Here is a 27,774-nt window from a genome sequence, read left to right on the forward strand (position 1 = left end):
ATTGGGCACATTTTAAACTGGTTTATCTTAACTGTATTGATTAGTCAGTCAGCCACACACACATTCTACAGTTCAGTGATGGAATGTCGAATTCTGGATGCAACTTCCGTTGAGGCTTCATCATTACTTAGATAAACCCTAACTGGGCTTACCATGGACACAGCTGCAGTTTAAATGTCTTGAATTCTGCTGATGCAATTTCTGAAATGATACTCTTTCTGGAGGCAACAGTAGACTTCTGGGTCCTCCCAGTTAGGTTAGTATCTGAGAGATGTTTGCAGTTCTTGCACAATTTGTTCTCCAACTGCAGTATGGCGTTGGGGCAGGATTTTGCAGAAATCCAGGGTCCCACTTAGCAGAATGAACAGGAGGGCCCCAAACCTAGCAGGACTGGCTGACTGCATTTGGTAGTAAGTTTACCCAGGAGGGACCCACTCCCTTTCCAAGCTGAGACTGGAACTGAGACAGTCTCCTTGTCAGTCTGTAAGCTGCTCTAACATATGGCTAGAAAGAGCTGAAACCATGACAAGCATGCAGTGTTTACAAGGCGGCAGCCATCCGGCTTATAAACAAGGGGCTTCTCCAGTGAGCAGCAGCAGCAGCAGCAGCAGCAAAAGTGCATTCCAAAGACTGCAAGCTTGGCAAGAGGAAGTCTGCTTTGAAGGAGGAGAAGCACTGCAGCCTGGTCTTCCTTAGCGGGCGGTTTTGTTTAGGGGCAGACTGTCCCTGTCTCTGTCCAGCTTAGGCTCTTGCACTGCATTCATCAACGTAGGAGGCGCACCCTCTTCAAAGGGATTTCCTTCGGTGCTCATGCTCAGACTTTGCGGCTCAGCATTTGACAGTCCTTACATCCCTGTGTCCAGGTAGGTCCGTTGTCCTTATATATTTGCTGCACAGGCGGGGGAATGAGCACAAAGGGGAAAAGGGTCAGGGAGCACTTGTGGCCATTTCCTGGCAGGGCTGCACACACACAATCTGCCAGTGTCCCAGATCCCTTAATTTAACAGTAGATCATGTGCTTAAGTGAACTTTGAAATGAGATGTGGGAGAGAAGAAATTTTAAAAAGCATTACTCTGTCGAAAGGGCATGATGCAGTATTAATGAAAATATCCTTGCTCAGCCTGGTGCCCTCTGGATGTTTTGACCAAAGCTGTCATTCCCCAGACAGTGTGGCTGCTTTCAGACACTTTAGTAGACCTGGATGTGATCTAGGAGGCCGGCTGAGTGAGCCCAGACACATCCATTAGAAATTCCTAAACAAGAAAAACAGTGGATCGGGGTTGGGGACAACTTGTGATGCTCCAGATGTTGCTGAAATCCAGTTCCCATCATCCCTGACCATTGCCATGTTGACTGAGGCTGATGGGAGTTGGATTCGAACAGCACTGAGTGAGGGAGGGGGCAACAGATATCTCTGTGTTATAGTTGTGGAAATGAGAAGAATGAATTTCCAAGGATAGCTTTTGTCTAACTTGGATATCTTGACATCTTTTACCCTCTAAACCAGGACTGGATGTCAAATATATGTTGCCCTGCTCTCATGCTTTATTTTCCTCCTATTTCTTATGTGCTCTTAATGGTTTACACACCTCTCTCATTTTAATTATTGTGTTTATCTTATGTAGTATTGCTTTAAGTTGTACAACACATTGGGGACCATGCAGTCGAATTATTGTAAATAATAAGCCTCTGCTCCCAGGTCTCCTGAAGTCTCAGCATGTGGATTCCCATGGCCAAATCCATCCAGCTTTGCAAAAGAAAAAGAAAAAAAAGCACCTGTTAAGTTTGTGGAGAATAACAATATCAATGCAGCCTGTGTCCATATGATTTAGAGGTGGGGAGCCAACACATTGAACATGTATACAGGGAGATACCTGTTTTAAAGCGAACAATCTGATGGTGGAAATGACAAATATCTGACTTCCTACTTATCCCTTCTCTATTGTCTTATGAGTTTGGAAGCTTTAATGTTCGATGCGGCTAAGGATCCTTAGATGGAAAAGAGCTAAAAGCGTTAAGTCAAGCAATCCCTTCCTGCTTACTGCTTTGGTCCTGGACTCCCGGCTCTGTGCCCTTGGCCTGGATTAGAGTTGCTTTCTGTGGGAAAAGCTTCGGAGCGGGAGCTCCCAATAGCACCTGTGTTTTGCAGGGGTGATAAAGAGGCTGTGAGAAGAGATCCATCATAGGCAGGTGCTCTCAGGGGAGAAGAATGTCCCACTGGGCATGGCGGTGAAGGCGCTGGTGCAACAGCAGCGGCCGTGAAACCCCCTCCATCGCTTTCTGCCTCTCTCTCTCACCTTCCTGACAGCTTCTGTTTTAAAGCCAACTTGGGATCTCCAAAAGGAAGAAGGGCCCCAAGGTGAGATGAGGCAACAGCTCTCCCTCTTTGCACACATAGAATTGTTTTTAGAACAGTAGTCTCGAAAAGAGTCAAAACTGTTTGTAGTGACCCCGGAGACTGGCTCCAACCAAAAAATATTTCACAAAACGCTGAGGCATGTATATTTCATGAGTGTGTTTATATAGTGGATTAGTTGCAGTGCGTAATTGCTCTTATATGGCTGCTCTGTTGGTGAATGCATGGCTGAGAGAGGCTTTTATGAAACCCTGCTCTGTCTAGGCATTCAGCCCTGCTGGTTTCCATTACATATTAGTAGTACATCTTGGGGGGGGGTACGTTTTTGACTGTATGTCATAGGTACAGCTCTGATTGTACATTCACTTTATTATCTCTACGGCCTGGGGGCAGGGAGAGGATTAAGATGCTATTTGGCTCTATTCCCTTGTATTTTATGAGCTATTAAAATATGCAGTTTTAAGGAAGTGTGAAATGAGAATAACAATGAACCTATGAGGGTGGAATCCTCGTTCACGAACCAAGATAAAACTTCCATTTGCAGCCTTGTTGTCTCTCAACTGTGATATGTACTTATTGACCATCTCTATTGGACATTCTATTTTTCATCTTCCAGTCTCTGTCTTTTTTACCTAGGCATTCTTTCATGTGTCTTCTGCCTTTATCTGTAAGGCCAGACTTTTCACAAAACCCTCAGAGCTTAAAGGCTGTTGCAATGTTTCTCTCACATTTGCAAGTGTGTGTGTGCAGCAGCTATTATGGTGAGCAGCTTAAAGCAGCCTTCCATGTGATAGCAATTTTGTGTGTAGAAACCCTCAAAGCTTGTCTACACACCAGTGCTGAACTGAATTTGATTTACCTGACAGCTAGTCTTCAGTGTCTGCTACACTGAATACATGTGACCATCAGTGTACAGGTGCTACTAGATCTAATATTTGATCAATTTACATTCCACCACTTGGAAGAGTATAGCAATCATATACACCTGCTTTTCATGGTCACGACTTGCCTTTCTGTGTACTTCCTTGTCTCTTCTAATGTGTTTCCTCACTTCTCCTGTTTACTGCAAAACTACATGTTAATGCACCCAACTAAACTGTTTGTTTTCCACCTGCTTTGCAGTATTTTGTTGTTGTTGGGTGGGTGGGACTTGCACAACTACAGATTTGCTGCCTGTCCATGAGACCAGAAAAGAAAACAATGGCTTTTATTTAGAACAACTCCTGGAGTGAGCGTTCTTCGGATGTACTTGAGACTGAAATATTAAGCCTCCCCAGCAGATGGCCTGCTTTCTCCATCCTGGAACAAATTTCCCTTCCTCCTGGATTACAGCAGATAGTTACTTAACAGTAGCAGCCTGGAGACTGCAAGGCCCATTTATCAATGTAGTTGAAATGTGATGAACACAAAACCTTTGCCAGAGGTTTGTGACTCATAGCTTTTTCCCCCCTGAAAATGTCTTTACAGGGAGCTTCTTTGTCCAGTTTACCAGGGAGGGAGAGGTCACAACAAGGACTCTGCAGTCTTGGCTGCCAGCCACCTGGTCCAGGATGGCAAGTGGAGCGGTGCTGCAGAGGTAAAGATGCTGAGTCCATGCCAGCCAGGATCCGTGGAGTAGGGGATGCTCAGAAGGGAGTGGGATGGTTGGGAAGCTGTGCCTGCAGCACATCAAGCCAGATCACACTGCAGAAGGTGACCCAGCACCATGAAACTTTCCCTTTGACACATTACTGGCAATTGCTCCCAGGGTCTCCCTTCTGGAGTGGCAAAACTCATAGGATCTTGAAAGCCTGTGGCAGGGTGGGCAGAGGGAAGAGTTACTTGCCTGCTTGGACTGCACCTTCCTCTCCATGCTGGTGAGGCTCTGTGGTCGTTAATCCAACCTGTTTATCTTTCAGCAAAGAGCCGCTGATGCAGCATCGGGCAGAGCTGGATGGAAGTAGGCTATCTTTGGATTCAGGTAAGGAAACAGAGAAAGCCTGGGGATGGAAGGAGGAATCAATTTCCCTGGGTAGGAGGAGGCTCTCTCTCTCTCTTTCACAATGCCTGATGTGGTTTGTAAGCACTGCTCTAAATCCTGGAAGTTGCCAGGGTCTTCATTGCTGAGCAGCTGATTTAAAGGCTCACAACCCTACAGGATGGTGGGGTTAGCTGCACTTCTAGGAGGCAGCCCTCTGACAGCTGACCTCTTGCACAGGCTACCTGCAAAGAAATGCTTTCTTCTTGCATGGTTTATTGGCTTGACTTTGAACAGCATCTCTGACGTCAGGTACTGGTTCAGTGCTTCATGAGCACCTCAGGCTCCTATTGGCCAGGTGAGAAGACTATGCAAACTCACTCTCACAGAACAGCATCCAGATCTGGGTGCCACAATTTAAGGAGGATACTGATAAGCTGGACTGTGTGCAGAGAGGGGCAAACAAGATGATCAAGGGTCTGGAAACCAAGCCTTATGAGGAACGGTTGAAGGAGCTGGGTATGTTAAGCCTGGAAAAGAGACTGAGACGAGATATGATAGCCATCTTCGAATATCTAAAAGGGCTTTCACATGGAAGATGGAGCAAGCTTGTTTTCTCCTGCTCCAGAACCAATGGCTTCAAGTTACATGAAAAGAGATTCTTACAAAACATATGATAGTAAGAGCTGTTTGACTGTGGAACAGACTCCCTTGGAAAGTGGAGGACTCTCCTTCCTTGGAGGCTTTTAAGCAGTGGTTGGATGGCTATCTGTCATGGATACTTTAGTTGAGGTTCCTGCATTGCAGGGGGTTGGACTAGATGACCCTTGGGGGTAGGCTTCCAACTCAGTAATTCTATGATTCTAGGCCCCAGTTTCTGTTCTCTTTCTCCCATCCCAACTACAATGGAGCCACCACTCCCTGGTCTTAGATTTTGGATCACATGTCTAGTGTGCATTGACATTAAACAGGCATGGTCCTTCCTTCCTTCCTTCCTTCCTTCCTTCCTTCCTTCCTTCCTTCCTGAGACTGTGTACACACTATACTTTTCAACCACATTTGAAGCGCTTTCTTTCCTGAAAAGAATTCTGAGCACTGTAATTTACCCCTCACAGAGTCACAATTCCCAGCAACCCTTAACAAACCACAGTGGCCAGAATTTGGGGAGTGGGGCGGTATTTTGAATGTGCTTTAAAGGTATAGTGTCCTTGGGAGCCGCTAGCTATCTTGTTCCACCCTTGTTGTTCAAGGGACAGGGAGGTGTACGTTGATGCCTCTGATTCTGTTGCTAGCTTCTGGTTTGGAGTTGACTGGGAAATATTCCATGCTGACTTCGCTGACCCAGCACATTAGAAGCTGAGATGAGTACAAGTCTGACCTTTTGCCCTCCATTCTCTAGGAACAATGGCCAGTTCAGAAGGTGAATCAGAAAGGGTGATGGATGAGAGAAGGCATAGCTCTGATAGCACAAACAAGGTGAGCAGCACTAAGGGGACCACTTTACTTTTAGTTGACTTATTCTTAACAGGAAGTTCCCAAGAAGTGTCCATCTTAGGTGCTGATCAGCTCCAGAACTGCTTAGTTTCATACATAGCACTATGGGGGTGGGGTCCCCCTTCTCATAATCCATTTACCAGCTGGAACCTGCCTTGTTCCACCCTAGCAAGTCTTTCCCCTAAAAGGATGTTCCAGCGTGCTCTACATGGAAGGAGATGTTTTCTTCTGCCTCTGCTCCTCACTACTGTGTGAGCTTAGCATCACTGGGGTTCCTACCTGTGTCACTCCTTCCCCTTCTAGGAGAGCCTAGTCCATCACCGCAGGGCTGTGTGTCCTCCTCTACACCTGTCTGCTGCTCTTTTCCCTTTGCAGCATTGTGCTAGGAAACTCCAAGAACAGGCACGCAAGGAGAGCACGAGGGGCAGGGAACCAACAGTGCACTTTGAAGATAGTGGTGAGAGTGATGAAGGTTGGTGAGTGAAACTTTGCCATGGCTTTCCCCATTTGCCCTTCTCCTCTGGGAGTGTCCCCTTCCCCTCTTTTAATGTTTTATTTACATTTTCTAGACTCTCCCATCCACTTCCTTTTCTGCCATTCACTCTCTTTTGTTTTGCTTCTCCTTCTTTCCAAAATAATTTTTATTTGATTTTACAATTATAAAAATATAATACGCATCCATAGTTAAAAGATTCCTCTGAATTTCTGGACTTCCCACCTTCCTCTCCATGGGTTCAGTTGTTAATTTTTTTTCTACTGCATGTTTTTCAGTAATCCCTATTTTTTAATAACTCCATTATCTCCATAGTACCCGGTTACATTACAAGTGTTATTGCAATCCTGCTAATGTTTTCATCTGTTTACAGTGGTTTCCAAGAAAAATTGTTTTATTTCCTGCTTTATTTATCTATGTCATTCTGTTTGCTTGTTTCATGGCTGAAGAGCAATGGATGGAGGGTTTGCCTCTATCCTGAGTGGCAAAAATCTACATTGCAACTGGTCTTGATCTAGGCTAGAAAGATCTTGACTATAAAGGCCTGGCAGTAGCTGGTATCTTGTAAATCTAGTGTGTGGGTGACCTGTAAATCAAGTGCTTTTGACCAACCTCAAACTCAGGGGTCAGAAAACATTTTCAGCAGGGGGCCGGTCCACTGTCCCTCAGATCTTGTGGGGGGCCGGGCTATATTTGGGAAAAAAATAATGAACGAATTCCTATGCCCCACATATAACCCAGAGATGCATTTTGAATAAAAGCACACATTCTACTCATGGAAAAACATGCTGATTCCCGGACCATCCACAGGCCAGATTGAGAAGGAGATTGGGCCGGATCCGGCCTCCGGGCCTTAGTTTGCCTACCCATGCTCCAACTACTAGCTTGCCATAGGTAAAGGTAAAGGGACCCCTGACCATTAGGTCCAATCGCGGACGACTCTGGGGTTGCGGCGCTCATCACACTTTACTGACTGAGGGAGCCGGCATACAGCTTCCGGGTCATGTGGCCAGCATGACTAAGCCACTTCTGGCAAACCAGAGCAGCGTATGGAAACGCTGTTTAGCTTCCCACCAGAGCGGTACCTATTTATCTACTTGCACTAGAGTGCTTTCGAACTGCTAGGTTGGCAGGAGCAGGGATCGAGCAATGGGAGCTCACCCCGTCATGTGGATTCGAACTGCTGACCTTCTGATTGGCAAGCCCTATGCTCTGTGGTTTAGACCCATAGCTTGCCATAGCTTGGTGTTTTCTACTCAGATACAGAATGATGTCATGGAGCTCCCATGGCACCTTGATTTTCCTTGTCTGACTCTGGTTTGGCTCTGTTTCAAGGCTGATCTTTCTTTACCTAGACCCAGATCCCTCTGAAGATGCGCTGACTACCTCCGCGATGGAACTTTCTGTGCTGCAAAGGCTGGGCCTGCATAGGTAGGAACCTTCCACATATCTGTTTCTTGTGAGCAGGGAGGGCTGTATGAAGCATGGCACCTATTCCAAGAAGGCGGCACGAAAATGATCTTGCAGTCAGACAGAAGCAAACTGCTGCATTTCGGATCATGTCGACCCACGTAGACAGTGTTGCAGGACATTGTGAAGCCATGGGGAATCTTACCATATTATTTCCCGACCGGTTCCCTTGTATACCTTGGGCTAATATTGGCACTGCAATCCCTTTGCCCTTCTTCTTGAACAGAAGTATTCCCATCTGGATCTCTTTGCTCAGAGTTTTTGCAGATAAGAGGATCAAGAATGCAACATGTTGTGGATGTCATGAAATCTCTTATGGCTCTGCTTTCTCTTCCTTTGCAGGGTAGCTTTGACAGAGCAGGATGTGGAGGTGAGTTGAGTGCGGTTGTCTCCACGTGGCTTGATGTCTAGTATCACTTTTGTGTGCCACTTTGAATGAAATATTCTGAGGCTTAGCGAGACCATCGTCAGAACAGCAAATGATCATAGCAACCAGCTTCAATCTCACCATTTATTTGGGGGCCTTGCTTTCCAGCTGGTAGTTAGGCAGTGGCCTTGGCCCTTGTGTTGCTCTGACTATTCAGTCAATCAGGTTCTTATTGTTCGTAGCCCATGGCCATAACAATATTAAATCGCAAAACAAACAAACAAGACAATCCAAGAGTGAGATAAAACATCCATTCGTAGAACTGCAAATTGTCAAAACTTAAAGTTTACCCAAATAATTTAGATTTCAAAATTCCCTTGGCAATTTACACTGTTTTATATAGCTAAACTATACACAACAAATTTGTCTACATTGGTCAGCAGCCTTCTAATTTTGAAATCATTTAATTTACCTTCTTAACAATTCTGGAATGAACAGAGAAATCTGTTGGAACCAAGTTGATGGACTATGCCAAAATGGCAAAATTAACTGGGAAGCTCAGAAATCAAGAAGACAAGAATTTTAAAAAAGAATGGGGAAAGTTCATAATTTGTTTACGAGACCATTGTAAGCAGGTTAAAACATTAGGAGGATTTTAAACACCCTTGTAAAGTAATGGATAGTATGGATAATTTGGAAGGATAAAAATTTGGATAAGTGTTAATATGCAGTTGTAAATATTACCATTAGATGAGGGGAAGTCAGGAGAGTCAGACTAATTTTAATAGTTAGATCCTGAATTGATATTTGTTGTATGTTTACCTTTTTTAAAAATCAAATAAATATATATATAATAAAACAACAACAACAGCAGATAAATCTGCTGGTAGGTGAGGGTGTGTGTGCAGTTCCACCCATCCTTGGGTGAGAGTCTTGGTGGAGCACAGCAAGCTGGGTGAGAGCCAGATTGCTTGGAGGAACAGTCCATCTGTGTGACTGATGGGTGGCTGTTTGTATTGTTATTTACATTGTTCTGTCCATGAATGGCTTCATTGTCTCCTTGGTTTTTCCTATTCATTTTTGTTGAGTGGAAGGAGTGACTGGTGTTAGCGGTTGGTGACTGAATGGGTGACATTAGAGTGATTGGGTGGGTGATGTGTTTGTGTGTATTGGTGGGAGCAAAATGGGACAAGTGATACTGAATGAGTAATAGGTATTTGTGATTTGTGCAGATGTCAGGCAGAATTTGAGTCTCACATGTAGTATTTTGCAAGTCAGGGTGTGCCTTGGTGAGAGGCAGGCTGGAGACGGAAGGGATCCCTGACTCTAAAAATGTTTTTAAATGTCTTTAGTTTTAGTGATTTTATTGTTTTATCACATTGCATTGCAGTTTCGCCGTTTCATTGCTTGTTATATATATCATATTTATTGTTTTGTAAATCACTTAGAGACTGATTTCAGTATTAAGCGGTATACAAATATTATATAATGCACAATGTTTTCAGTATGGCTGATGCTCTGACTAACCACCTGCTGCCCTTAGCGGGGAACATCCCACACTCATCTAAAGTTGTCCATAGAGCAAGTGTTAAGTTGATAAGCAGCTCATTGCACACAGTTGGTAAATCTCTACATTCACAACTGCTGATCGTTCCCAATCCATTTGCAGCACATTCCAAGGGCCTTGCTAGAAAGTATAGCATGGGAAAATGCACTGTTCCCAATATGTAGTCAAGTCACATTTTCCCAATAGTTAAATCACAATTTATTATTGCTGGGAGGGTGCAATACTTTCTTCAGCTATCAGGGCGTGTCTTGAGCAATTAGGACTTTGAGATGTGCCTGGAAGATGGATTCGCAAGACTCCACAGGCACCTGTTTGATGGTCATGACGACACCAGTAACAATGGGCTTCCCAAAGCCTTACTATCTCCACCCAGTGCCCAGCCTGAATGTGTCGACATTAGACTAGAAACAACCAAAGTTGACTGACCAGTCTCCAGGCACAGCCTTGAAGTGCTTCTTATCAGTTTAACTCACACACAGAGATGTATACACAACTGGCAACCTGATTTGCCCTTCTTCCCCCGCCCCCCCGCCCCCGACTGGCTGTTGAGGTGAAACTGAGGTGAAACTGAGCCAGTGTGGTGTAGTGGTTAAGAGCGGTAGTCTTGTAATCTGGTGAACCAGGTTTGCGTCTCCGCTCCTCCACATGCAGCTGCTGGGTGACCTTGGGCTAGTCACACTTCTTTGAAGTCTCTCAGCCCCACTCACCTCACAGAGTGTTTGTTGTGGGGGAGGAAGGGAAAGGAGAATGTTAGCCGCTTTGAGACTCCTTCGGGTAGTGATAAAGCGGGATATCAAATCCAAACTCTTCTTCTCTTCAAGAGCCTGAAAACTTCAGGAATACATGTGCATAAAATTATTAAAATATTTAAGCAAAATATAGATGCTTGTTTCTAGAACTGGCCTTCCTTTTCTCACAAGCCAGGCCATAAACATTTCCCCTAAAATGCTTTGTTTTTGCAATGGTGCTGGTGAGTTTCCTTTCCTTTTTTTTCCTTTTTAAACCTATGCTTGCATTTGAATGCCGGCTGAGTTTCCTGAGAGTCGCTTGCTATGTTTTAACCTGCCCCCTTTCTTGGCAGGCAGCTTTTGCACACTTGGCTCTTGCCTTCCGCTGTGACGTGTTCACGCTGAGGCGGCGAGTGCAGGTGGAAGAGCGAGCGAGGAACACAGCTGAGGAGAATATTCAGCATGAGCTTGGGGAATGCCGGGCGATGCTGCAGGTCAGTGGAGCCATGTCCCAAGAACCCTTGGCCATTTGGACCATTTGTTTGCTGCATTTCTCTTAAAGCATTGTGACTTAATTTGGCACGAAGGTTCCTGAGATCTTGGTGTTTTGATGCAGTTGGGTGCCATTTTGAATCAAGATGGTGGACTGAACCTTTCAAAGCCGCGCTGATTATTTTGGTTTCTTAGAATTCTCAAGCAATGCCAGGTATGAGGCTGCTAGTCTGTTGCAAGGTACAAACAGGATCATTGTTCACTATAAGCACTTTAGGGGATGTGGTGCTTTTTGTTGCTTGTGTCGTGCTGTCTTTCATCTATATAGTACACAGGACATAGTCCAGTGAGTGGTGCTGTCTTCTCCCCTTTACTGATTCTCATGGTCACCATATACCTCTTTTCTCAACATTTTTAAGTGGGTGTCCCTCACCATCATTTTTGCACCCCATTTAGTGTGTCATTTAAAAATTATGTTGCTTGCACTATTCCACCATATTGCAATTGCAGAAATCTGAAAACTGCAAAGTTATTTCCGAATATGGTTGGGTGATAGCTGTTGGTAAGCAGCCTAAGTTAATTGCACTTAGTTTCCATTTAAATAAATGAGACTTGAGTAATGATTAACTTGATCCCATGGATTTTTGATTGGGCCTAATTTCAACTATCTTCATTTCGATCCAGCTGTTCACAGAATATCACAGATATTCACAGAATATGAGGTCCTGCTGGAGGAAAAGGGGGAGGCGATTTTGACAGATTCCCCCGAAGACCTCATGGCCACCTCTCCACACTATTTTGGGGGTCCCCCAATCCTCCAGAGCCATTTTTTCCTCCGGGGGGGGGGGGACAACAACAGAGAGGAGGAATCAGCAAAAACCACCTCCCTCTGCTTCCTTCAGCTGGAGTACCCTGTAAACAGAGTTCTTCTCATGGGAACTGTGGATCCAAGCAATTGTATAAACCAAACCTGATTAAACTGCTGGTGAATATGTCTAATGTGTAAGTAATGATCCATTGCTTGGGATTGCCTTTTTATCAGGTCTGGTGAAGAACCTCAGTTAGGAGTTAGGCTGATAGTCCAGTTAATCCAACATTTTCCATCTTGTGTTTTATTTCTCCAGAAGCTGGATCAGGCCTGCGTGGACCCCAGGCACAAGGAATTGGTAGAACATTTGCAAAGCACTCTTGCCGTCCTAGAAGGAGCAATTGAACGGGCAACGGGGGCAGCGGAGAAATTAGGAGCCGTCCATCAGGTCAATTACCAGGCTAGGTGGTGAACATAAGGCAAATGACTGTGAGCTCTTCTACAAATGTGTCTTTTTGCCAGTGTAGAACTTAAATTCACACTATTGGTTGTTTTAAAGATTTACCATAGGCATCAGGAATCCCATTTAGTCCTAGAGTCATTTTCCCTTCTAACCAACCTTCTTGGGGGCCACATGCCACAGCAAAAGTGGGCAGAACAATTGCTATAAATTTTACCTTTGTACAGCAGGCTAATTTCTGCAAACACTTGCACACCCCACGACCCTTCATCCAGACAGGTAAGAGGTGTTTTCAGAGTCCAAGGACACATTCCAGCCAGGCAAAAACACTCAAGGAGAGTGGGAAGCAGGGCTCATGAGGGATGTGACTAAGGAGGGAGTCTGGCCTGTGGAGAATTCTGAGGGCCAGATTGCGTTTGGCTTCTGGGCCTGAGCTCCGTCAACTTACTGTATCGAGATCTTGAAGCTCTTTTATTAAAAGGACTCTTGTTGTTTTCTTTCGAGAGCTGATACAGCACAAGTGAATGTGCTCTGGAGGACCAGGAATTCCCCCAGTTTAATCTGCAATTTATAGGTTATTAACTCTATAGGCAATCCATCACCTCTCACCCAAAGTACTTCTATGGCCAATCTGCCATACAGAAATAAGTAAACACGCAGCAATATCTCCAGGCCCCTTCCCAAGAGGACTGTGCTGGCTTTTGGTCTCTGAGCTACCTTGCCCCACTGCTTTGCTTTAAACCACCCCTTGCACTCTCTCCCACAGGAGGCCCGCATGAGCCGGGCTGCAGAGGTGATGGTGCAGCACGTCGAGAACCTGAAAAGGCACCACCTGAGAGAGCACACGGAGCTGGAGGAGATGAAGAGGCTCATTCAGCAGAACTCGCGTAACCGGCAGCTGGCAGAAAACAGGGGTGAGGTGGGGCCCACTTTTGTGCAAAGAGTGGCTGTGCGGTGCCTTGAGATGTAAACATAATGTGAACAAATGCTGATGCGTGGGCAGAAGGGGCATTAGCGGGAATAAGAAGACACCAGGCGCTGGAGTCTGTTCTCAGGAGCAAGTTGCATGGGGCTTTTTTGGGTGTTGAAATGGATTGTAGATAACAGCACACTGGTGAAAAGCCAACACTTGCAGTGCATCAGTACATGAGAGGTGATTCTAGAGAAACAAAGCCAGCTCTTTGCTAGAGCTGCCACTCTCCTCATAACCCCAACAGGGTTGGGGTTGCATTACATGTACCAGTGAAGCCCTTTGAACTGACTTGAAGCTTTGTTCAGCTGCCAGCAGACGAAGCTGCCTTATACTGAATCATACCATTGGTCCATCCAGCTCAGTATTCTCTACACCCCAGGGTTTCAGGTCAAGGCTTCTTCCAGCCCGCCCTGCAGATGCCAGGGATTGCACCTCAGACCGTCTGCACGCAGGTGCTCCTATCCTATAGGGAAAATATGGGTGGGAAGTCTTCATACTTGACTGATATACCGTATTTTTCGCTCTATAAGACGCACCAGACCACAAGACGCACCTAGTTTTTGAAGGAGGAAAGCAAGAAAAAAAATATTCTGAATCTCAGAAGCCAGAACAGCAAGAGGGATCGCTGCGCAGTGAAAGCAGCAACCCCTCTTGCTGTTCTGGCTTCTGTGATAGCTGTGCAGCCTGCATTCGCTCCATAAGATGCACACACATTTCCCCTTACTTTTTAGGAGTGAAAAAGTGAGTCTTATAGAGCAAAAAATACGGTACTTTATTTTTTTGACTAAGACCCTCTCCCCAAAAGATCTACCAACCAGAACTTGGAGCAAAAGCCATATACAGTGGTACCTCTGGTTGTGAACGGGATCCATTCCAGAGGCACATTTGCAACATGAAAAGAACGCAACCCGCAGTAGCGCATCTGTGCATGTGCGGGTTGTGATTCGCCACTTCTGCGCATGTACGTGATATCATTTTGCGCTTCTGCAAATGTGCGAGCGGCAAAACCCGGAAGTAACCCTTTCCGGTACTTCCGGGTTGCCATGGGACATAACCTGAAAGAATGTAACATGAAACGGACATAACATGAGGTATGACTGTAGTTAGAATTAAAGAACAGGGTGCCTTTGTGTACATTATGAGCCTAGGAATTTGTTTTCAGTACCTCACAGTCCTGTCAAACAAAGTACTTTCCTAGTTGCCCTTTCTGTACTTCAGCAGTCTAATTTACGACGGGCTTTTTGTTGTTGTTGTTCCAAATATTTTCCATTATATTATGAAATCATAAATTATCCATATTATCCACAAATTGTCCAAGTTATTGCAGATTATCTGCAAGTTGCTACTAAATTCCAATCTACCTTCTGCTCAAGTGTGCTCTAGAGCATAAAGCAGTTCAAGGCAGATGCAGTGATTGCCTTTATGAACATGGGAGGCCTTCCCATAGTCAGGCCATTGATCCATTGACCTCAATGTTGTCTACACTGACCAGCAGCATCTCTCCAGGGTTTCAAACTGGAGACTTCCCCAGCCCTACCTGGAGATCCCAAGGGCGGAACCTGGGACAAAGCGTGTGCCGTACCACTGAGCTACAGCCCTTCCCCTGTTTTTGTCTCCCTAGACGATAGTGAGCAGAGACTGAAGCATCCTCCATTGCGAATGTTCCAGCAGGTAAAGTGACAGGGTGGAGGTGGGGGGACTGTGTGCATCTCCTCCTATGTTTCATGGAGCACAGGACCTGTGCTGCTGCTTTCCCTGAGATCATGCCAGAAGGCAAATGGGTCACTTTGGCCCTTCAAGTATTGTTCAGTTCCATGAATAGCCCCTTTTACAAATGAGCTCTTGAGCAGAGGTCTACCTGCCCTAACCATACTAGCTAGATTTCTTTTTTTGGGGGGTTGGTGTATATGCTAAAGGGACATCCAGTGGATGGGGGAGAAATCCATTCAAAACCAAAAGGCTTTCAGTACAGGTGACCCAATATGTTAGTTATTTTAATGATACTACATGTTAATAACATAAAATGTAACAGAATCAAATGTTTTTAAATGCCTGCTGCTTGTTTCAGTTTCCTTGCACTCATTGACTTAATGCAGCAAAATTGGCTTCCTTGTTCCTGAGCAACTGGGTATAATATTACCTGCAGACTTTCCCGTATATTCCATAACCCAGCATACCACAAGTCTCTTTAATGAAAGCTGAACATTCAGGGAATATGCATTCTTCGCAAGCCTCCCTGTAACTACTGCTCTGCTAACTAGGATTGTTCTTCTATGTCCCAGGGATCAGCTCGTCGTAGAGTCAGCATTGCAGTGATTCCCAGACAGCTGATGGTAAGGAAGCTCTCCCTCTATGATGAGCTTTTTGCAGTGAAGGATATGCCTGATCTTCATTGCTTGCTGGTTTGCAATGCACCAAAACACAGTGACGTCCCACATTCCAACTGAATTGCCCGTTATGCATTGCACACATGTGTCTAATTCCACCTGGGCACATTCTGGAGTTCCTCCATGAGTTTATTCAAATCTAAGTTGAGATCATTTTTGTATTGCCTGAAGCTGGAAAAGCAAGCTTTTACTAAGCCATGTTTATTAAAGCTTACCAGTATTGAAGGCTGTGTAATTCCTAAGTGCCATTGCAATGCATGATGGGAAATGAATCTGTTCATTCCCAGTCTGTTCCAATTCCCAGCATGTACCTTTAGGCCTGAAAGTGACCTGAAAACTTGTTGGTAGTGATGATCTGGTAAATGTGTTCTTATTATCAGTTTGTTGTTTTACATTGGTATGCGTCAATCCCATTCATTTTTTGGACATTGTTTCCACAGCACCACATTCAAGACCAGCCTTGGGTTGCTCCAAGATGGGCAAGTTTATTGAACATGTGTCCTGATTTGCTTGCACAATATCTGCAAGAAAGTTATATGGCACTGCCATCAAGTGGTAGTTATTCCACAGTTCCAGTCCTTTGCCCTGTCACTTTTCTTACTGCAAAGTTTTTGTTTTAGCACAAGAGCTCTGTGTTGCAATGTGCTCACTTTCACAGGGGTGAGTTATGAAGGTGTTTTTTATTCCATGAAAGACATATGCTGGCATCCACTTGAATGGATGAGAGGTCAGTACAAAAGTGCTGACAGTCTGGAAGCGAACTTAGCTATAAGGATTCCAAGTTCTGTTCCAGGTGCAATATATGGTATTCTAAGAAACCTGGGGCAACAGGACACTATGCAGGAGTGGTGCCTTCTCCTGTTGCTGCAAGTTTGCCTATTCTCCTTATCCACTGTCTGTGAAGCTGAACTGGAAGGCCTTCTTTACATTATCTTCTTCAGGATTAAGCAAAACTGCTATACACAAAGGAACTAGCGTCAACAAAAGGGACTGGCTGGCAAAAATGAGAGAGAAGTAACTGCACATCATGCTTTTGTCTGCTTTCAGTGTCCATGTGAATTCACGTGACTCACTTTTATCTGACTCTCTGCTTCATGCGGCTTTTTGTTTTCATTAAAGTTAACAATCACTGGCAAAAGCGCTTTGTACCAGCCTCTGAGGCTTCTAGTGAGCTACAAATTCCTAGCAGCACTGTTAACCATAGGGAATCAGCAGCCATGAGTCATCCCCACACCCTCCTCCTCAGATCCTGGGATTCAGAATGCCACATTTGGAATTCCCTTTAGTTACTCAAGTTTTCAGGCTTTGAGGGCTAGGAGACTCCCGACTGCCAGTATTTTGCGGGAGGGATTTTGAGTGCAAACTGGGAAATTATAGTTTCCACAATTAAAGTAGATTAAAATGCTCTCACTCTAGTGTTGGAAATCCAGTTATAATTTGGCAGTTAGGAACGTGATGAGGAAATTAACTGAAAAGTGTGGAGTGAATAAATAATTAACAGGAAAGATGTGTAAACACCCTGCAGGAAAATCAGGATGGATGCTCATTGTTTTATAACCACCCTGCAAATAAATCAGAACAAATGCTCAATAAATATTGGATATAATTTAATCCCCGTGTAAGCTTTGTGCAAGAGACCAGGGTTCAAATCCCTGCTGAACTTAACAGGTGAACTTGGACCAGTCACAACCTCTCCGTCTAACCTACCTCACAGGGTTGTTGTGAGGGTAAAATTGGGGTGTGGGGTGTGTGAGAACCATGTACGCCACCAGGAGCTCCTTGCAGGAATGGTGGGATGTAAGGAAATAAAAATTCCAAAAAATAAAATAAATAGGTTATCTGGAAAAGCTCTTAGCACTACCAAATCAAAGCTGTAGTTCTCAGAATAGTGCAGTTACAAACTGCTCATGATCCATTATTCTGTTGATCCAGTTTTTGATGCTTGCTCTTTTTGAATTTTTTTACTTTCCTCCAAGGAGCCCCCCCCTTTCTAGTCCCCAGAAGAGATGATGCAAGTGGCTCAAGGCTTCCCAGCCTCTCTTCATCTTTTGATCACAATCTTCCTTGATTCTTATTGCAGCACTTTCACAGCCCTGAAAATGAGCAGAGCTCTGAGGGGGAAGCAATCAAATCAACTGCAGTGGAGGAGGAGGAGGAGGTGGAGGAGGAGAACCCAGACAGGTAGGGACGGGTTGATGCAAGAGGCAAAGCTTGATTCAAGTGTGCGGAATAGTCTTGCTTGGTCCTTGGCATGTCCAGTGTGGTTATCTATCATTTCCTCCCCACAGACAACCCCACAGTCTCCAGGAAGACTCTGCTGACAATTACTTTCTCCTGCATGCAGCATCTCCCAGCTTCTCCCAGCAGAGCATGGCAGGGACAACCAGAATCGAGTAGGATGTATTATTATTATTTATTTATTTTGTGTAACACTTTTCATCTGAAGATCACAGGGCAGTTCACAACATAAAAATGCAAAATGTGAACACAAAATATGTAATAAAACAAGTACAGTGGACGCTCGGGTTGTGAATGTAATCCGTGCAGGATGCACATTCGCAACCCGCAGCATTAACAACCCGCAGCGGTGCATCTGCGCATGCGCGGGTTGCGATTCGTCACTTCTGCACATGCGCAAAGTGTGATTTAGCGGCCCCCGAAACCCGGAATTAACACGTTCTGGTACTTCCGGGTTTCGGCAGGTCTGTAACGCAACCTGAAGTGTCTGTAACCCAATGTATGACTGTACAAAACAAAACCAATAACCCCCCCTCCAACAAACACATTTAAAAGGCAATAGGATGCCTGGTTGTAGACAAATGTTTTCACCTGGTACCTAAATATATGTACTGAAGGCACTAGGCAAGCCTCTCTGGGGAGAGCATGCTACAAACAGGGAGCCAGTGCAGAAAAGGCCTGTTCTTGTGTTGCTGCCCTCTGGGCTTCTCGTGGAGGAGGCACACGAAGAAGGGCCTCACATGTTGTAGACAGAAGACACTACACAGAAGGGAAAGCAGTGTGATCTCTGCCTCCTGGAGGGAGAACCTGGCCTCTTTAAATGAGAGCAGACATCTAAGTGATGAAGACATCAAACTATGCCAGTTTGTTTCCCAGATAATATGTTTTTGGCTATGCACTGTGCAGCAGGCATTTTGCTGCAAGTGGATTGCTGGTTTCTGCAGCAAACAGGCCCATGTTTTAAAATACACACACCTGGGAGCTCCCAGGACATGTACACAGGTGCTGTGAGGATGCCACTTATCAATCACACTCCACTTTACTTGATGAGAGAAACACCGGTATGCCTGGGTATTGCCATGTAAAGTGAAGCTGTTCTTTGTGCCAGGGGACATGCCAATTAGTCCCTCTCTGTATCAGGGCCCATCTCCAAAATGGCTCTCGGTCTTCTTTAATTACCTCCTTGGGAGGACAAATATATTTTAGGCTGAGTCAATCTGCTGTTGCAAAGATGGGAGCCCAAAGAAACTCCTTGAGTGATAGAGAGACTCCATTTCTCTGAAGTTTCATCCAGCATTACCAGAAATGTACTCCATTGCTGGCTGAGCTGTGAGCCTCTTTTTCTGGGGTGAGTTGACCACTGCAGGATCCACACTGTCTTTCTTCTCAGGAGGGAGTCAGAACTTCGGTGCAGAAGCAACATCAGTAAGACTGTAGAGGAAGAACCCAAAGAGGAATCAGGCATTGAGGAACTAGATGAAGAATGTGAGGAACTGAGGGGAGAGACGCTTCTGTAAGTGAACAATGCTTTCTATGCTTGCCATCCATAGGATTGTTCTAGCCCTTCTCCACACGGGAAGTTTTCTTTGCAGTCTGAACAGAACTTTCTGTAATCCACAGTTTTGGTTGCCATATCTCAAAAAAGAAAAAGGATATTGTAGAGCTAGGAAATGTGTTCTATTGAATTTGGGGTGTTCTGTTGAAACAGATTGGCCAGAGATTTGGATACAGATAGGTAGCCGTGTTGGTCTGCCATAGTCAAAACAAAAAATTTTTTTCCTTCCAGTAGCACCTTAAAGACCAACTAAGTTAGTTCTTGGTATGAGCTTTCGTGTGCATGCACACTTCTTCAGATACCAGAGATTTGGAGCGAGACAAAGGGACATACTCTTCCTCACATCACAAAATTAGTTTATGGAATTTGTTGCCACTGAATGTGGTCATGGCCCCTCTCTTAGGTGGATTTAAAAGGGGGGGGGTGAGACAAATTCATGGGTGAGAAAGTCTATTAGTGGCTACTAGTCATGAGGAGAAGATTCAGAAGCAGCATTGCCACCAAATGCCAGCTGCTAGGAGTAATCTCAGGAATTCTGTCTTCATGTGCTGCTTGGGGACTTCACTGAGGTATTTGGGTTGGCTGCTGTGGGGAAACAGGATTCTAGTTTGGGTGGATCTAGCAGGCCTGTTCTGATGTATTTTCATTTCTGAGAATTCAGCATTCTGTGAGAAACTCAGGGTCCTGTTTTTGTAGAAGAAATGTAAAATGTTTAGCCTTTATGACCATGGAATTAATAAATGACATGAAATCATACAAAAATGTGTGTAAATGTGCACATTCAGTATAGATTGCAGAATTCAGCTGTTTCAGGAGGGATGTATAAAGAATTTGTGTTTATACATTTTACAGAATTTAGTGTTTCCTTAGTGTTGTTAAAAGTACACTCATTCTTATGAAGGCTACAAATAATGGAAGCCGGAGCTTACTGGGCCTAGCTTATGGCAGGGCACCAGACTGATAGTTGACTGATTGTACCAGGTGATTATTTTTTCTCTCTTTTTTCCGGCAGGTGCAAAGGATCTAAAATGGAGCTTTGCAGAGCCTGGTTCTCTATGCCCACCTACTATTGGGTTTTGTTGTGGCTGTTTTTTCTGGGGGTTGCTTGCCTCATTCTGATCAGGATCCTGGAGCTGCAGAAACAATACCCATTTACAACCTCTGATTCTTAAAGTCACATAAGGAGCAGAATAACCATGCCAGGACTTTGCACCATCAAAATCCTGGACAGTTTACTTCTGAAAAATAAAAATAGAAAGGAGGCCCTGTTTCATGTGTGACCAGTGAACACTGCCTGGGATGTGGTTCTAACAGGCTGGCTGGTGCGAAAAGAGCTGGAGAGGTCTGCAGGCGGGACTTCATCTGAATCCGAGAGGTGATTTTAGCTGCTACTACTCCATTGGTGTCCTCAGCATAAGCCCAACAAGCCTAAGAGTTGTCTAATAGAGATAATGCTTGCAACTCTTCAGAGAACTCCAGCTAAAACATTTCTTCTATCTTTGGAGGTTAAATATCCTTCAGAGTCCCTGTGAAGTGGCAGGTATATTAGAACATTAGGTTTGTATAGCGTTGTTCACACTGAGGTTCACCAGAGAGCAGTTTGGGACTACAGTGGTACCTCGGGTTAAGTATTTAATTCGTTCCAGAGGTCCGTTCTTAACCTGAAACTGTTCTTAAACTGAAGCACCACTTTAGCTAATGGGGCCTCCTGCTGCTGCCACGCCTCCAGAGCACAATTTCTGTCCTCATCCTGAAGCAAAGTTCTTAACCTGAAGCACTATTTCTGGGTTAGCGGAGTCTGTAACCTGAAGCGTATGTAACCTGAAGCATATGTAACCCGAGGTACCACTGTATAGGGCTCTGACCTCCTTTGTATCTTGCTACTTCATTTTAGTGCTGCTCGGTTGAAAATGAATCTCATATTTACGGCCTGGCTTGTTGAGTAACCCTAAGCCAAGCCATAGCTAAGTATGAACGAGAAGTTGTGCAGGTGCACCGTTAGAAAATTGCTTCACTCAGGGCTGCTGACAGCAGGGTATTGGGGGCATGCATGTACCAGGCCCCAAGCCAGCAGGGACCACAGATTTTTAATTTTCACTTTTTAAAAAACATGACTTTGGCCCTCAACAGACAGCACCATTGCTCAGGAGGCTTGTTCGCTTAATCACTGTTGCTAAGTGACCGGAGGAAAGAAGGTTGACCACCCCCACCAGGAAAAACATGCTCCTTATTGCTGCTACCGCTGGCATGAAACACTACTCCAAACCATGGCTTCTCTGTCAGTTGTGCAGCAGCAGGAGGAGGGAGGAAGCAGCAAAGTGCACTCACATGCTTGCTTGTTCACTTAGCTCATGGTTAGGCTTACCATTATATGCAAACAAGGCACGTCAGCAGTTTTCCTGCCCTTTGTTTAAAAGGTTGCCCTCAGGTTTTGTTTGCATTGCAGCAGCAGTATGGTAGAAGCACATCATTGCAAACATTGCTCTGCGAGGCTAGAAAACGTTTTTAAAGAATCCGTAGTGAACTTGGATCATTTTAGCCTCCAGATGGCCTTAACCGAGGGACCCTCCTTAGATGATATGTATTACTTCAAAGTGTGATAAAATGGCCCTGTTATATTTGGGGAGCCCTCCTGCTCCTTCTGCTGTGAGTGGGGCTCTGAACTTCTGCTCCTGAATATACCCAGACGTGAACACTGAAAAGGATTTGTTGTACCATGACAGCTGTTGCACGGTTGTAGTGCATACAGATGGGTTGATGTGTGGCGCAGCATTTCTCTCCGCCAGCAGGTGGTGCCGATGCCCACTCAGTGCAGCTGAAGGGCATTGCTGTGAGAAAGGATATAAACTTCCTTATTCACTACTACTACAATCCTAATCGTAATTATTTGGGCATGTGCCCCATTGAATTCAGTGGGACGACCTTCTGAGTAAGGATGTAGACGGCTGGTCTGGAAGAAGGAAAGGAGAAGAGGGCGCCTCTCCTCTGCCTGATAAGTGCCATTGCGCCAATAAGGAAAAGACAATAAAATTGGACGGTGAAGCAAGTGCTCATCTTTTGTGAAGCACAGTGCCTCCTGCCCCCGTTTGAAAGTCAAAACAAAGCTGGATTTATTATCTAGGAACATGGGATGGAGGGGGGAAGTTGAAAGAAGGATGCAAGGCAACCCTGTAAGAAGTCGTTTAATGTGACAGGTGCTGTTTACCTCAGGAAAGGATGCATGCACAGGACAGGAAGAAAGCCCGGAAAGTCAACATGACCTTTCAGGAGCATTGACATGTGTCTCTCCCACAAACACAACACACCTTCCTTCAGTTGCAATCTGGGACCGTGGGTGGTGGAGGCTCAAAAGCATGACTGTTAAAGACTCTCCCTCTCTCTCTCTCTCTCTCTCTCTCTCTCTCTCTCACACACACACACACACACACACACTATCAACAATGCTCACCAAGTTTTGTATACAGAGGGAACGATTATCACTCCACCCAGAACAGTCTCGTGCCCAAAGGTCGTGTGCCTCTTAGGAAACTCCTCCAACCAGCTCAGTACTGTCTACACTTCTTGGCAGCAGCTTTCCAAGATTCTCAAATATGGCACATCCCCTCCCCCACCAGGAAAGAAGCTTCGACCTTCTGCATACTAAGCAGTTGCTTTTACCAGAGCTACAGCCCTTGAAAATAATAATAACAATAATAATAAATTTTATTTATATCCCGCCCTCCCCAGCCGAGCCCAGCTCAGGGCGGCTAACAACAATAAAACAGAACAAAAATACAACACAACACAACACTCTAAAATCATTCATTATAAAATTAATTCAAATCAAGCCACTGGCAACCATTGGGCCAGAGCTCCGCGAAGATTGCCGAGGGAGGGAGTCAGGCTGTGCCCTGGCCAAAGGCAAAGTTAACAGATTCAAAATCTTTTATAGGGCCAAACGTGGCCAACTAGAAAAAGAGATGATCACAGAATTGGAAAGGGATTCCAAGGGTCATCTAGTTCAACCCACTGCAATGCAGGAATTGCAGCTAAGCAATCATAGAAGACCTGCCTGTACTTCTGGCCAGAGGGGTTTTCAGGTGCTGCAATCTGAATTTCTCACACCTGGCAGCAGCAAGAGCTAAGGCAGTGGTGGTCAGAGTTTTTTCTCTAGGCCACACTTCTGGAATGAAAATTTGCTCCTGCCACACTGATTTTTTTATTGGAAAACAAAAAGAAGCAACTCCTAGTTGAACATAGAACACAACAATTTTATAATATGTTCATAGGACATCCAGAAATTATAAAACAATGCAGCTGCATAATCATACTGCTACTGAATATAGCTACTGAATCATTCCTAAAATAAAATATTGATTGTCCTTGAATCTTCCTGCCACACTTGCCATCCTCTCCTGCCACACCAGGTTGGCGTGCCACATCCTCTGAGAGCCACTGGGCTAAGGGGACTGTCCCCTGGTGCTGAGTGCTGTTAGTCCAAATGACAGATTTGGAGCTTAAAAGATTGTTGCAGGTGCTGCCACAATTCAACAAAACAGGAACTGAAATATACAACCTTCAAGCTAGTTGGTACCTCTTCCCTCCTTCCTGTACTTCCCCTCTGCCTCTGGTCGGGCACTAAATCAGCTAGACAGGAAACCACCATCTAAATGTAGCCTTCAGGCAGAGAACGAGCAGATAACCAAGAGGAATATGAAGCTGTGAGAAGAGAGGGGCATTTGCAGCAAACAAAGTTGATGCTGAAAGCGGCAGATGACACAGGTGAACCTACAACTGTATTTTTAAATAGCATGTTAATTTCATAGGGTGCCTGTTCTTGTTGTAACATTATGAACTGAATGTTCTTGTAGCATTTTGCACCACAGCAGGGCCAGCTGTACCATGGCACCCCCATAGTTAGCCTGCTGCCGTCAACTGTGGTGGAGGCCATTGCCATCGTTGAAATATTATTCAGCTGTCCTGTTGACTTATGTACCTGGAACAGTGAGGGCACCACCATGTCCTTTGCCTCAGGCAGAAAATGACTTGAGCCAGCCCTGCACTACAGCAAACAGAGGTGCTTTATTTTCTTTTCAAAGCTACTTATGATCATATATATCCTATTGTCTTTTGATTGTGGCAACACAACCAACACACTGTGTATGCATGTGTTTCATTGCGCAGTACTAGCACATGCAAACACCCAGGCCCTGCAATTCTCAAGCATCACCATAGATGAGCAAAAGGCGGTGTGTGGTGAAATCGAGGTGGGCTGTCACTTCATGCATGCCATCAACACACCCAGTGGATCAGGATAGCATTTCCTGTGCGGCCACCACACATGTATGAATCAGCCCTAAGGAAAGGGCAAGAAGTAACGCTTAAAGGAATTTCTCCCCTCCCTGCTCTCTGGTCACAAGTGACGCTGAATTTCCTGTCCCAGACCACCGGTCCCGGATAAAGTCGGAGGGCACAGGATGAAACACCCTCGCTGAAGCTAAGCCGATCTGGGATCCCGACGGTGCCTGTCCGGGAAGCTTCCTGGGAGTCCTTTGCATGCTGGCTTGAGGACCGTGAAAGAAAGGTAGGATATAAAAAACGTTGCACCGGCAGAGCGTTTTGGGGGCAACTCGTTTCCGGTGGGAGCAGCGCGCATGGGCAACACGTGAGGCCAAGCGGGCTTCACTTTTAACTCGACATGTGTGACGGCTGCACGGCAAAATAAAATAAAATAATAGTTGCATCGCACATCCTAGGCCCCTCTGTGCTTTATGTCAGCATTTGTAAACGGATCCCACACTAAGCATTCGCGCATTTATTTGCTTTTCCAAAAACAACAACAATCCTGTGAAGGGTCATAATACCCTCGCTTTGGGATTATTATCTCCCTTGCTGCTGCAGTCGTCTTCAGGTTGCACAAGGAGTTTTTAAAGTGCCCGGGCAAGAAGCTCCGCCCTGCGGAGCCGAGGGAGCAGTTGAGCCGCGTTTTCCGATCCAGAAAGGCAGCGAGGGGGGGGGGGAGCAGTCTCTGCTGGGGAGGGGTGTCTCTTCCAGCAGCCTAAGCACAAGCCACTCCTAGCGGGGAGAAGCCGAGGAGCCCCGGCGGCGGAAGAAGCGGAGCGCAACCGGGAAGGAGGTAAAGTGGCGACGGAGCCGAGGGCCGCCTTCGATCGCCAGCCGGACTGCGTGCTCGGTAGCCCAGAGACCGGCGCTATCGCTGCGCGCTTGGCTCAACGGCAAGGCTGGCAGAAAGGAATTGCCGTGCGCCTCGGGTGCCAAGGCTCGGCGGGTCGGTCTAAACGCGCGTGCTCGTGGCAAGCAGCCGCGGCTCAGCCTTGGAACGCGAGAGCCAATGGCAAACCCGAGGTCCCTCTGAGCATGTACAGAGTGCGCGGCTGCCCTGTTCTCTTCTTCCTCCCTCCGCGGCCAGTCATAACTAGGCCCTCTTTGGGTATGCGCTGAGCCGTGGGCGCGAAAGGTAGAGGATGCGGGAAACGGCTTTGAGAAGCGACCTTACGCATGGGACAAGGAGCTCAAAGGAGAGGGAAGCCCCTGCGGTCGGAGCTTTAGGTAGGAGGGAGCCGCTTGCAGCTTAAAACTTTGATCTGGGAGGGGGTCCCCGCCCCCCTTGCCTTCCAAGGCAGCAGAGACTAACCAGGAGATAATAGGGCGCGGGTGTCCCCCATTAAAAGTGTGGGGGAATCTTAGCCCCTGGGGGCTCGGGAAAGGTACCCATCACAATGGGGACGGGTAGGACTCCGGGCTGATAGTTGATGGGCGGGGCAAGGGTAGCCGTAGAAGCGCCCAATAAAAGTGCGTGATCTGCGAGCTGCGCCCCAGCATTCTCTGCGACCTCGCAAGGGATCCTCTTGGATCCTGCGGTGTGGATGATTGAGGGCTTGGAGCCTTGGACCATCCCTGTTGGTTGGATTACGGGCTCGGCTTTCTAGACTACGTGCCTAGGGAATGGGAGGGGTTCTTTGAGAGCTCCAGCTGGCTTGAGTATGTTGTGTAAGATGACGTCTTTGTATCGCCTTACTTTTTACGACTGGTAGAAAGGGCTCGGTTCCTCGTTTTTTCAGTCCCGAAGTAATACGAAGAGTGCGAGTCTGCATTGGCGGTGGTGGAGAATGGGCACTTTGCGCATCTCGGGTTAGTAGCGAGGCTGTTAATTCACACCGTGGCTTTCAAACTGACTTAAGTCTTACATTTTTCTTTAATTCTACAAATTAGCACTTGCCTCCAGCAAATTGACCCTTGCCAACATCTTGCCTACACCTTTTGCTATTCAGGCAAATGGTATTAACTGCATCTCCACACCTGAAAGTTGTCAGCTGAATTTCTGCCTATCCTGCACCTGCAATCTTACTGACAACCCTGTGACCAAGTTCATTGATCCTCAATTTGGAGACAAGGAGTATAATTTTAAATTTTCCCAACAATGAGAGAAGATGCAACTATTGGGCTTCCCGCCCTATTCCTTCATTGAGCCTTGTGACCATCCGAAACCAAGACCTCCCACCCCTCTTGCCCCATTGCAGGTGCCTTATGTTTAATAAAACTAGGTCACATCAAAATTTGTGCAGATAATGTGCATGTGCTATCTGCATCCTTTAGCACCTACGTGTGCTTGGCAGGCTTGATAACCACTGCAGCACCTTGACTAACAGAGTTTACACTTCCTGGTTCTCATGCTTACTTCCTCCTTGGCTTAGGCAATTTTAATTGCTGAAACGAAGTTAAACTTATCTTCTATCTACTAGGAGCTTTGCTGAAAACAGGAAATGTTGCTCTCCTAGGTGTTGGAAGGTGAAGGGGAGAAGGACCATAAAACTTCTTTCTGTGTTGTATACCTACTTGTAGCTGGTTAGGGATGCGTGACTATGAAAGGGAGATTGGTGTGTAAGGCCTCCTATAAGCCACCTCCACAGAATAAGCAGAGAGAACTGCTTGTGTGTGTGCTGATAAAGTGCAATGCTGAAATATGAATGCAAATTGCGGATGCCGCTGGCTCCCAAGTAATAATCCATACTGGCCCCTTTCTTTTTTAGCAGCCAGGTGGCATGTCTTTTGCTGCAGCAGATGTGCAGACAACAAAAAGGCATGGCTGTAGGGCTCTCTCTAGTTCTCACACCACCTGTACCTCTAATTGTTTAACTGTCACGGCAGCCTAATTCTTATGCAGGAAAAAAACAATTAAGTGCAACTCCTTGCTGACTCGGAAGGAAAAGAGTGTGTCTGTTGAGTCCTTGATGTTGTTCGTTACAATGCAGAGTGTAGCTCAGTTCCCTGGGGAGGCATGTTGTACAAGCCTGTCCCATGTTGCTGGCTTTTTCATTAAGGACAGAATGAGCATTAGAGTGGTCTTGGAGATCTTTCACAGCAGAAGTAAACAGCATGTGAAAAGTGTCTTCTTGGAGGAGAGCAAAAATCCAAAAGTTTGGTTCCA

At 45.7% G+C, this 27,774-nt stretch overlaps 2 protein-coding genes across 8 annotated transcripts in view; both read left to right on the top strand.

Moving 5' to 3' along the window:
* The first annotated feature begins 1,307 nt into the window (after positions 1-1,307).
* Positions 1,308-20,608, top strand: LOC310765724 (uncharacterized protein). Of its 2 annotated transcripts, XM_083621084.1 has the most exons (16): positions 1,308-2,360; positions 3,825-3,933; positions 4,256-4,317; positions 5,714-5,790; positions 6,184-6,280; positions 7,657-7,732; positions 8,114-8,141; positions 10,787-10,927; positions 12,050-12,181; positions 12,960-13,107; positions 14,788-14,837; positions 15,449-15,499; positions 17,634-17,734; positions 17,842-17,946; positions 19,182-19,304; positions 20,359-20,608. In XM_083621084.1, the coding sequence occupies exons 2-16, from the start codon at positions 3,908-3,910 to the stop codon at positions 20,516-20,518; spliced, it is 1,377 nt and encodes a 458-aa protein (XP_083477210.1). In that variant the 5' UTR covers positions 1,308-2,360; positions 3,825-3,907; the 3' UTR covers positions 20,519-20,608. The 2 variants fall into 2 exon arrangements, with proteins under 2 accessions (XP_083477210.1, XP_083477211.1); XM_083621085.1 differs by lacking the exons at positions 1,308-2,360; positions 3,825-3,933 and adding an exon at positions 3,182-3,780.
* A 3,398-nt stretch (positions 20,609-24,006) lies between these two features.
* The window catches only part of MICAL1 (microtubule associated monooxygenase, calponin and LIM domain containing 1), a 43,345-nt gene continuing 39,577 nt past the window's right edge, over positions 24,007-27,774 (top strand). The window contains exons 1-2 of one of the 6 annotated variants that reach the window (XM_083617878.1): positions 24,007-24,107; positions 24,510-24,909. The gene's annotated coding sequence lies outside the window, so the exon portion shown is untranslated. Of the gene's footprint in view, positions 24,108-24,509; positions 24,910-25,009; positions 25,467-25,500; positions 25,896-26,327; positions 26,478-27,774 lie in introns of those variants that run through there. The other 5 variants (XM_083617877.1, XM_083617876.1, XM_083617881.1 and 2 more) reach the window with 5 other exon arrangements.

This window comes from Podarcis filfolensis, assembly GCF_964270895.1.
Source record: "Podarcis filfolensis genome assembly, chromosome: 6".
Lineage (NCBI taxonomy): Eukaryota > Metazoa > Chordata > Lepidosauria > Squamata > Lacertidae > Podarcis > Podarcis filfolensis.